This window comes from Helicoverpa armigera, chromosome 7 (assembly GCF_030705265.1).
Source record: "Helicoverpa armigera isolate CAAS_96S chromosome 7, ASM3070526v1, whole genome shotgun sequence".
Classification (NCBI taxonomy): Eukaryota; Metazoa; Arthropoda; class Insecta; order Lepidoptera; family Noctuidae; genus Helicoverpa; species Helicoverpa armigera.
In genome coordinates, this window is record NC_087126.1 from 2500047 (window position 1) to 2512258 (window position 12212).

General features: G+C 35.6%; 1 protein-coding gene across 1 annotated transcript; it reads right to left on the reverse strand.

Annotated features, from left to right (window-relative positions):
* Window positions 1-6067: 6067 nt before the first annotated feature.
* LOC110378420 (MMS19 nucleotide excision repair protein homolog) lies at window positions 6068-11860 on the reverse strand. The gene is made up of 7 exons (XM_021337656.3): window positions 11538-11860; window positions 10752-11135; window positions 9546-9895; window positions 7970-9427; window positions 7465-7734; window positions 6873-7040; window positions 6068-6635 (listed from the first exon to the last, which is right to left on the reverse strand). The coding sequence occupies exons 1-7, from the start codon at window positions 11623-11625 to the stop codon at window positions 6432-6434; spliced, it is 2922 nt and encodes a 973-aa protein (XP_021193331.3). The 5' UTR covers window positions 11626-11860; the 3' UTR covers window positions 6068-6431.
* Window positions 11861-12212: the final 352 nt, after the last annotated feature.

Below are 12212 nucleotides of genomic sequence, written 5' to 3' on the forward strand. Positions count from 1 at the left end.
ATAATCACATTTGAATAGTGCAAAAGACAAAAATCTCTAGAAATAAGCAATGCTACGAGATTTTCGTAGCCGTCGTAGCCAGTTCGTAGCAAGGCTACGCCGTAGCCGTTTCAAATTCATTGTATTCTCTCGTTTCCTTTATGCGTATTGTATGGAAGAAGAAAGCATTTCGTGAGTTTAAGTTGTTTCGTACTTAGCATTCTAAAGTTATAAAGTATTTCTTTCACAATGAATACGGGAGCAGGCTTTGTTTTTTTTACGGTTTGGTAATGTTTTTAGACGGCATAGTTTGTGAACCTAGTTCTGAAAATTTTCTTGTGTTTTTGGTTCATCCTCATCATCCTCCGAGCCTGTTCCCAACTATGTTGGGATCGGCTTACAGTCTTTGTTGGTTGTGAACAATTAAAAAATAAATATAAATATACACGCATAAAAACCTATGACATAAAATCGTAACATTGGGTAAGCCAATCCACTTTCTTCACCACGAATTTTCCTATCACCACTCACACTAACAAACAACCTACACACACACACACACACACTGCAACTAACGTCTAAACGCCAGCAAATCCCATCGCCACACATCGTACTTACACGAGCCAAACGAACCGGACTTAATCCGGGCACTAGCCGTACCGTGCCGTACGCCGCTAAGAGATACGCAGATTACACCCGGACCGGATTAAACCGGTGCGTACCGATACGTCCCGGTTATGCGAATATTGTACGGTAAGTGTGGACTATGGCCAATTCGAGTATAAGCGTTGGATTTCGAATTCGATTCGTGGTTGGTTTGAATTTAAATATGGAATGCAGGCTAAAGCTAAAACAGTCCATAGTACCTATATTTTAGTAGCTCAATTTTCGTGGAACTGGCACATAACAATACGGTTGTTCGAATATTGAACTATGGCTTTGGACGATTGCTATCGGTTTGGACTGAGGTGATAGGGTTTCATTTAAATGTAGAATGCAATCGGCACAAGCAAGCCTCTAACTAAGCCAATAAGTTTATTGGAAGTGTGAACTATCTTGATTGGCAAACAAACCCACTAGATATTGAAACAGACTTCAAACCGCCACATTAAAGGCGAAAGTTTTTGAATGTGCATATGTGTACAATTTTGACAATAATTGGTATGCAATAAGTTGATTCCCTTGATCGTATATTTTCATCTGGGTGCGATATACAGTTCCCGTGAAAACTAGATACAAATAATTCTTAATAATAGAAATAATATATTATTTTTTATATTTTTAAATGTTTTTTATTTTTATATTTAATATTTAAAAATGTAAATCATATGTTAGAAAATAAATAAATGATAAGAAATAATATTAGAAATCACACAATGCGAGAGGTTGTAGCTGCCTATTGGGCGCAGACAATAGCCGTGCGAACTAAACGCTGCACGCAATGCCTCCGTCATTTCATTCTGATACTAGGGTTGGGATGACATATTATAATTTCTTATTTCTTTTACACAATTTTAAATATTTTTACATGAGTTTATATATTTTTTATAAGAATAGGTATTTGAAAATATGAATTTAAATAAATATTTGATAAAAAATATAATGTCTCGATGTCTGTCGGCAATAGTACAGGCGTGTTTTTCTAATTGTACTTACCTACACGTCCATTTAATTCTTTTATAAATCTTTTTCTTATACTTGCATTTTAACCAAATACTTATTTACTTAGATTATTTCCACCTTCACATATGCATTACCACCGCCCTATCCACACTCTTAAACTCAACCCAATCGGCACTCTACTTACATAATTATGAATATAAACAAGGAAACACAAGTAAGTTTTAATTAACAGAGAAGCGGAGACAAGCCTGAGTCTGGTACGAACATTAACGATATTGCGTGCTAGCAGACGCATAAAGAACAATGAAAAGGGGATTTTCTTTATTGCAGGGCAGCCGTGGCCGGCCATATTTAGTGCCGGCCGGTAGTTGTTAGAACGGTGTAGGTAGGTACGTTAGAACAGGAATGGGTGTAGTGTAGATACTCACCCTTTAAAATGCAGTGGTTTTGTAAAATGTTAGTTCATAATGTATCTAGTAGCTACTGTGTTTTCGTTTGCTTGTACTAGCCCATCTATATATAATGTACTACGCTTAAACCAAAGCTTTATTTTTGTTCTTTGTATCCAAGTGGTATTTTCGACTACCTACGAGGTATCGAGGAAAGTCTATTAACATAGGAAAAGGCTGGACATTTGGATGGGTAGGTATGATTTACAATAAATAGATAGACAGATACAAATAAATACTTTTTGACCTGCATGGTGGTGATAATTAATGGTCACTAAACGAAACACCACATTCTCTAGGCATTTAGTATTAAAATGTTACTTAGCTTTGCACTGGCTTATTACGTCGCTCTTGCATAACGTTACTCTATTATTACAATATTTTTTCATATTTTTTACAACAAAGCTTTTGATCCCTTGCGTTAAAAGCACGTTTACTACACTAGGTATATTAAAAATGTTATATGAAATAATGTTGGGCAAAGCGTTTTGTTTTATGCTCTCAATTTTTTTAGATTCCTGTCTTCATTTTTATGTTACCTTAAATTACCATGTAAAACTGTGAGGAAAATTTTGTTATATAATTTAGTCAATAAAGAATCAACACAAAAAATCACATTCATAAACATCCGAATTGAGAACTTCCTCAATTTTGTGACGTCTCGGTTAGAAAACATAACAACAAACTGTAAATATTTCCTTCACACCCAATCCCGCTTCAGCTAATTCAATGCCAAACAAAAAATGCATCCATCTCCGTCAAATCCGAAAGACTTTATTCAACAAATTCTACTAAACTTTCCAAAATAAACAAGACGAAACGATGACTTGTATTTTCCCATATCTCTAAACTACCATCGCAATCCCCAACATATAGGAACCTACCTACGAGTTCCCCTAACCCGATGACTCAGCAAAAATTAAACTAAGTGAGCAAGTAACCCTAGAGTAGACACAGATTTAACCGCAAAATGCTCACTGGACCGACAAAACTATGTCCCTGGATTAGTGGGTTAGCTTAGCGAAATATACTAGTTTTAGTTTATACTAACTTGCTTTTAACTATAGAGTGCCAGGATTAAGATATTACGCGAGTTTTGGAAGGTTAAGACGAAATGTACTAGGGTAGCATAAATGTCAGATGGTAATTTAGGGTGCTCTGTAGCTTGGAGAAGTTCTAGATGTGACATAAATATCATCACATTAAAATGTAACTCTTGAATATTGCTCTTCAAAGGAGGTCAGATAGGCAATCGCTCCTTGTAAAACACTGGCACTCAGCTGCACCGCCGGTTAGACTTGAAGCCGACCCCAACATATTTGGGAAAAAGGCTAGGCAGGTGATGATGATGTTGCTCTTCAAAATATTGGGTGCATATTGTAACCACGCTTGTCTGTTCTGCCAATTCAAATAGTTGAACGAAAATGATCTTAGAAATTTTCTACCGAGCTTGAAATACGTAGGTAAGAATTTCGAGTGCACTGAAAATCTGAGCTGTTTGAAAGCTACACTTTACAAGAGCAAGCTTCCAAAACGCTAACAATTTACTACTTCCTTGAGTTGAAGCTGCTAAGAAGAAATGACGCAACAAACTAGTCAGCTACCTAGATTTTCTTCACAGAGAAAATACCTAACTGTACGTACATAGGTACTTTAAATAGGTACCTCTAGCTAAGCTCTACATATTTTCAATACCTAGGAATAAGGAACTTTTCGCATACAAGTAATGTTTTTCTAAACATTTTATTTCATAACCAAGACCGAAAATCTTTAACCCTATTAGGTACCCTACGACCCATCACATTAGTCAAAACAGGTGTTACCTCATCTACATAAGCAAACACACACTAAAATTCAAAACTAAACCAAACATAGTAAGCAAGTGTTAATTACACCAGCATACAAGCTGAACAGCAACTAACAGTGTCCCAAAACCAACTAATTATGCTATGACGTCATACACTAAACATAAGCTTCGCAGTTCTGGGACATCAAAGTGCCATCATTTATATATTAGTGCCGTACTCCGGTAATTAAGAGCCACTAATGAGAACGCGAACAGCCGTGTCATGTCGACTATTAATTATGATTAACTTGTACCAACGTTATGACAGCCTAGTATCTTGGGTTAAGGCGCGTAACTTTCCTAATGTTTTATTATGATTTTTTCTCGTACGTTTCTTGTTGAAGTTGTTACGTGAGTTTGGTAGCCAATCTGCTAAGTTTTGATAAGATTTTCTTCCAGATTTTGCTTGACTAATAAGTTATGTACATCTCGAAGTTTTTACTGGATTTAGGTAGGTACCTACCTAGAAGTTGTGTTGGATGAGATAAGTACCGAAATACTAAAATATTACGTAATGTACCTCTCTCTTTCTCTAATTACCACAAATAAGATCTACATTAGATAAGTACCTACCTAGGAATGTAATTGCAAAATGTAAAATCTCCTTCTACACCTACCTACTCCTAGTAGGAACGTTCTAATTACGAACCTTGTTCAGCCATACTATCAATAGATGCCTTATCAGCCAGTCAGCATTATGCTAGCGGAAATACCTGAGTGCTGAACTTAGGTATGGAACATTCAGAAAATACCAACCAGCGAAGATCAAATTCACACCAAACAAAACACAAACGTCCCATTTTTATCTAAACAAACATCAATCTTTATGTCCCTCAACGTCGGACGGACTATGCAAATTTAAATTGAATCATCAACGCGCGGATTTGTTCACTTAATCCCTTTAAAGGTCCGTTGGTCCGACACTCGTACATTCCGTTGTATTATCTGCCCAGGGACTCATCTTCGGACTAACGCCTGCCGGTTTGAATACAAATCGTGTGTAACAAGCTTAGCGAAGTGTTCTGGAAGAAATTAGACTGGCTAAGGTTGGTATCGTTGGATAATAGGATTTGTCTGGCTTGTATTTGAGTGGCGTTGTAAGGCTCTTTAGTTGTGCGGTTGTTCCAGCCTAATCAAGCGTGGCTTGGTTTGTGATGTTTGTTTGGAGGAGTCTGCCTTCATTTTGTATATTTAGATACAAAAATATAACCGCGATAGATGCAGATATAGGTAGACAATGTATTTTTCCAGTCCTCAAAAATTTGCATGGATTAAATAAATCCAACACCAAGAAAATGAACATAAAAGTGAACGTCCAAAATGAAGGTGATGGATGAGACGTACCTATATTGTTAGGTCCACTTTCTTATGTAGGTATGTACCTACTCGTAATATACCTTATCCACATTTACCTGGACTTTGTAGGTGAAAAAAGGTGTTGTAACTTATCCTTGAATTAAATAATCACTCGAATGTAAAAACCGCTTAACCACCGCAAAAACATCAATTTTCAAAAACTAAATAATTCACCCGTATTACCAGTACCGTCCAAAAACTCCCTTTTAGGGACCCAACCCTTCATTACCATTTAAAGTGGTGCAAATGCTCGCAATGTGATAAGAGATTATGCAAATTCAGATCAAATTGTTAGTAGCTCAGATTTGTTCCACTAATCCTAGACTGTGGGGTATCTTCCGATGTGTTTCTACATTTTTAATGAAGGTTTTATTTACGGATTTATAAATAAACATTTCTTTTATAATTTGCATGAATACTTTTTTGGGAAGTGTCACTTGTTTATGGTTTTTAAACAATTGGCATAGACAAAACGATAGGTGCTTCGCCGTCTTGTTGCGTTGATCGAAAATAAAATATAAAAAAGAGTGACAAACAAATTGGTGATTTGGCATGCTTATTATTAACGATTCGTCTCCAATTACAATACTACCTCCCCTAATTTCCATAATTTAATTGGGTGTCTCAAAACACAGACAATTGAAATAAAATAAAACCTTCGCGAAAAAGTGCAGACAGAACATTTCCGATGCACCCCTTCTAAACGAGTGGCAACTGTTTAATATGCATTGGGTAAACCTTTCATTATTTTTGATCATGCATATTTACTTTAAGATGAAGACCAAATTAAAATGATGTTATTAAAACAAATTGGTGAGTAATATAAAATATACAATTTATTAAAGTATCTACATAATTTAGCAAAACAGTTTCATCGTCAACAAGGATAGCAATAAAGCTTTGTTTTTCTTATACATATGCTGTTCCAACATTTTGCTTTCAGATCTCGAATAATTATTCGATTATTCGTTAAAAAATATTCAACAATCTCTTTAGTAAATTCAACCTCCTTTCAAAACATTAACTGCCAGTGTTCTTAAATAAAAACAAAAGATTTGAATCCAACAAAAAAAAAGTCAACAACAATTCTTAATTTAAACATAATAGTGCAGTGCGTTTTCCATTACATTTTGTCAAAAAAATAAAAATGTGCTTTCCGCATTCAAAATTCTATTCGTTTAGTTCACTTTGTCTTCACCAGGGGCGCCGACGAGGAACCAACGAGAACGCGCGCGAACGGCGACACTTCGAACTAGCCTCTTCTTGTCGTCCAGAGATGGCGCTAAATCGAGTAGAACATCTTGCTTGTAGGGTAGTAAGGCCGATGTACGGAAAGTATTTGCTATGTCGTAAAGGCACTCCAGGCTTTTTATTCTAACATCCTGGAAATGGAACAAAGAACATTTTTTATATAATTATTTTAGTGAACTCTCCAAGGGACAGAGCTGATATGAAAACTGCGGTTTCCTTTTGTTGTCGATTCTTAATAGCTCTTTCACTTTTAACGATGCGTCTATTTATTCATTTTTTATTTTTTTTTCAAATCAATGTAAAGAATACAAAGGAAACTTAAATAAAAAAAAAATAGGCTAAAGCTAAAAAGTATTTAATAAACTTACCATAGATTTCATATACCGCGTCAAAGTCACCAACCTAGGCAGTATAGTCTGTAAGCTGCCCGACACCGTCCCCGGACTGGCTTGCACAAAGTGACCCAACACTTCTAGCGATACTAGTAACATGTCCTTGTTTTCGTATTCTAGGGCATCTATTACTATTGGTGCTACCTGGAAAATTTTGAAAAGTTACAAATTATTTTATATGTCTAACTAGCTTTTACTACCGGTTTTACCATCGTCCATAGAGAACTATTTAACGTAATAGGCTAATAACTTTCCTTCCTCGATAAATAGGCTATCTAACACTGAATTAAAGTTTCCAATTAGATCCCAATTAAAGTTTCCAATTAGTTCTTGATATTAGCAGGATGTTCAACAAAGCAAACATACAATCAAGCTCTTAAGTTTCTAAAGTGAAGTCATTACTAGCCAATTATAGACATGAAGAGTCTTAAAAAGGACAGAAAAACCATTATTTATTATAAGTAAATTAAAATATACAATTTCGGATTCATTAAACTTCAGTAATTGTGCTTTTTTGCAGAAAGTTAGATAGTGTTATAAAGGAAGAAAGTCACAAACAAAAACCAACCTTAGGGGCCTCATTTTTAAGTACAACTTTGGGTGCTTTGTCTAGCACATAGGCCCAACTGAGCAAGTAATTCTCTCTCGTAGCTGGGCCTATTGAAGTCTTGAGCTTTTCAGCCAAACCGGAGAAAGTTTCAAACATCCTCTGTTTGTATAGAAGACTTATTCTGCAATGTTGTTTGGCATTCAAATAGTCGGGATGTTCAGTCATTATTAGTTTTATTGATTCAGCACCCATTCCCGAATATTGGGGTGTTGATAGGATTCCAACAATCTGTAACATAACAAAATATATCGATAACTAAGTGCAGTCAATGGTTTCTAAAATCAGAATGGCAATGAACTGCCATCGAAAATAATATTTGCCAAATACGGCCGAGATTCAATAACGACACTGCAAAGGGAAGCTTTTAAGGTGACCAATTTTAAACCTTATATCAAAAACTTCAGGTTAACATTTATTTGACAGAAGAAAAACTAACATCTAATAAATAAATAAATAAGCTCACCTTTTGCAACCAAAACAGGAACATTTCACTGCCCCTCATAAGCAGCGACTTCGTGATCCATCCATACAACGTTATCAACCTCGGACACAATTTATCATCTTCCCTATTACACGTCGACAGTTTAGTCTTCAACAACTCGTATAGAAGCTCAAACTTCTGTCCATGTTCAGCCTTATTTAATAAATGTGCTATAAGTACACACGCTTTCGTTCTTACTACATCTTTATCACTTTTTAATGCCACACCTAAAGCAACAGTCATAATCTCTTCGAACTTAGAATTGTATACCGTTTGCCGTAACGGAGCATACAAGCATTCGATTATAAGGAAATAAATATCATCTTTCGAACATTCTTCTAAAGCCTTTGGTGTATGTTTCAATAGTATGTTCTCCTGTTTTTCCGCAGGTAAGCTGCCTATTGTATTTGATATGAGAGTGTAGCCATGTGCCAAAGCGTCTGGGCTACTCGAAGATATTTCTTTATACAACCAAGATAACACAGGGTCGATAAGACCGTGGTCACTCTCAATCTGAGTCACCTTTTCCGTAGTAAATACACTAGCTATTGATATAGAGCCGCTTAAAGCCTCAACAACGTGCAATGCTTCTGGATCATTCGACGTTATTATTTTCAACATCTCTTCTATTATTACTTTGGTAAAATCATCTAAGCTTGCCAGATTCGTCAGCAAGTTCAAACGTTTTTGGAACACAATTTTGTCTTGCGTTGCTGTGTCTATGCTACATTTTCCTTTCACAACCAAATTCATGATCAATTCTGGGAATTTTCTGGCTATAACGTGTATGGTTTCAACGCTTATACTAAGTAGGTCGTTATCCTGTGCATGTTGGACGTTATAAATTAGAACTTCTACAAATGGCACTACCAATTCTTCGCCTAAACAATCCTGTACCCTGATCAAAGTTTTGAAGCCAGCCATCTGGTATTCCTTCGACGTCTGGCTGACCGCGTTTAGACAAATATGTGGTACGTTGTCTACTTGTGCCCTAACTTCGTTTAATAAGCCCCTGTTTACGGCACACTCATACAAGTCGCCAATGAAGTCCAAACTGGCTATTTGCAACTTTGGCGCGGTTTTCAGTTCATAGTACGCCACAGTTGCGGGTACCATGGCCCTTGTGATAGTCGCACACGATTGGTCGGAAGCATTTGCAGCGGTTAAAAGCACTTTCGCGCCTTTAACGAACTGTGCGACCGTAGTTGCTTCAGCTATAGTAGTTTGTGCAGAAATTAGAATGCCTTTAAGTAAGTTCTCGAAGGCCATGTCTGTGTTGGCAGTGGTCGCCATTTTTCCAATTAGTGCGGATAAAGCGTCGTGGGCTATTAGTTTTAGTTCGTCATCAGTTTTGTGAGACATTTCTCGACTGATTGAGGACCACAGAGCTCTGAGAAACGGGCTATAGGATTGTGGTGTGAATGTCTTGCAGCTTTCAACCTGGAAAAGTATTATTCATCATTTAATTGAAAGTGTCTTACAAATTTTTATGTAGCATTTTTTTCGGGGGCAATATTTTTAGAGTTTGTTAAGAGTAATAAAAATTAAAAAACCTTACCAACAACTTCAAAGAATCAATTTTGGCGAGCCTCAACTCTGAATCCAGCTTTTCAATCAAAAGTATGATACACGAATCCCCAAACTCTGGTATAGCACAAAGGCATGGTGCCAAAGCATTAGCAAGGTCATCTCTTGTCACTGAAGCTGGGTCATCTTGAGATGGGTGGAAGTCAATAGGATAGTAACAGGAAATAACGTCAAACATTTCTTCGGCCAAGTGTCCTAGAGGAACGGTCTTGAGGAAGTTTTGTAGGAATGCGAAGAGGAACAATAGATTGCGCGGGTCTCGTTCACCGTCCATTGCTGATATGACGCCGTATACGAAATCTGAGCCTAGACTTTTCATGTCTGTAATTCGAGAGAAAAAAATTATACTAAATAATCATAATATTTTAAAAATTATGAAGTAAAAAATTATTAGAAAATCACGTTTTGCTATGGAAAATGTTTCCAAGAGAAACTACAGCCCATACAGAGCACAGAGAAGCCTTTCTCGTAGGTACGGTTGAAAATAATCGTGCCTAAATTTTTTCTCAATCAGGTCAGCGTATTTTGCTTAAAAACATAACGAACAAACTTTGTTCCGCCTTAAGAAAAGTTATTAGTAGATATAGATTACCTTAATAATTTGTTAACAAATATTTTGATGATATCGGAATGGTATCAGTCACGTAAATTTTATCAGCTGATGAAACTGGCCTCATATCACTCGTAATAACTACTAGTACGTAATTAACTATCTTATTAACATAATAAATAGTCATGACATCTGCAGGGTTTTTCCAAGTTAGCACTATATTATTTGGAACTTTTGGACGGATTTGTAAAATTATTTCAGTGTTAGGTAGCCTAATTATCTAGGAAATCTAATCACTATTCAACCACTCACTAAATTCCCCCATTTAATATTAATTTGTACATTTAGTAAATGACCCAGATTTTTTATTAACAAGTGTAAGTACATGATTTGGTAAACATCTATTGAGATAAGCCACTTATGATAAGAGATTTGTCACAAACAGACATGACAGAGATTTAAATCTTTGCCCTTGTAAATGATTAAAATTTTGTCCCTAATTACCTATTGTCTTTAAGATTTAGAAGTAATGTTTAGTGTTAGGTATTAGATTTTTGTATTTATTTTATCACCTCCCAAAGAATATTCCCAGTATTAAAATACATTAAAAATATACCAAATACTTACAATCTATATCCTTGTTACATAGCTTCTGAAAAATTACATAAATATTGTATCTGTCTTGTCTCGTCTGTGACTGACACGTCACCTCTCTGAACAGAACTGTCAAAAAGTCCGTACAATTCTGTATATTGTACTCCATCATGTCAATCAATACCGAGTACCCTTCAAGAACAGGAGGCACAACCCGATGATGGTCTTTCAACCGATCAATATAGAACTTAGATATGAATTTCACTTGCATGTCATTCAAATAATCTCTCGGTAGTTCTTTAAGTATTTTTGTGTAGAAACGCATGCCTTTCTCTCGGTTTTCTGGCTCATTGTTTGTGAGGACGCCGGCCATGTTTTGTACTAGATCCGCTATGTCTAGGTGACCTGATACAATATCTGAAATTATAAAAGAAATATTTAAATTAACATATTCAATATTTAGATATAGAACTAAACAAGTGTTATTTTTTCCAATTGGGGGATTATATTTGACAGCCAACTACAATATTGATATGAAAAAAACACTGGTACCTAATTAAGATACTGCTGTCCTATTTCATCAACTGCTACTCATGACTTCAGAAAGGGAGATCAGACTTATAAATTTAGCCTTTCTGAGAAGTTTAGAGGCATATTAAATAAGGATTTGATGAATGTACCGTGCAGATATTGTAACTAGATCTTAGTACTAGTAGGGGCTTCTACTTCACATCAGTTTGTATTAAACTATTCTCAAAAATATTACAAGTTGGAGGACAATAAAGTTGTAGGTAAAATTTGAAGTCTGTGTCTACTTACCGGTGATAATACTGTGTGTTTCAGTAAATATATCGCCATGGTGAATAATAACATCTGCTAGTTCAGGCCTATACCACACTGAACTCATTCTGCAGGACAAAAATTCTACAATATAAAACAAAATATTTATTCAAGGCTTGAAATTAATCATATTAATTTAAAAATATGTGCTAATAGCAGTGCTAAATGGCATTAAGTATTAACTAGAATTTTTGTCCGTTTTCCCGATAAAATTACGAAAAACTTTATTGTTTTGCTAATTTGAGGTTATTTTGATTGTTTTTAAATTATGTTCGACGTATTGCAGGCGCACGTATTTTAATCATGATCATGCTGTCTTGTATGTCAAAATTAATGCCAATAAAAAAAAAACTAATTTTTATTGCCAGTAAGAAATAAAAGTCGTACATCTATTTACCCAATGTTAAGCATTATTTGCTTTTCTATTTCACTCATACTCATTGTAACGTCTTAAAGCGCGTTTTTCTTCCTTTTCTATTTTTTTACTATTGCATCAGCTGACAGCGGCGCCGGCATATGTCATCCTTTGTATTGTACTAAAGTTATTGTAGGTTATGTTTTTATTATTCTGTAGCTCTCTTCGTGCTGGGGATCGATGACTTTGAAATAAAATCCCGTTTTAAACACTTATTACAACTTTTATTTCAACAACTT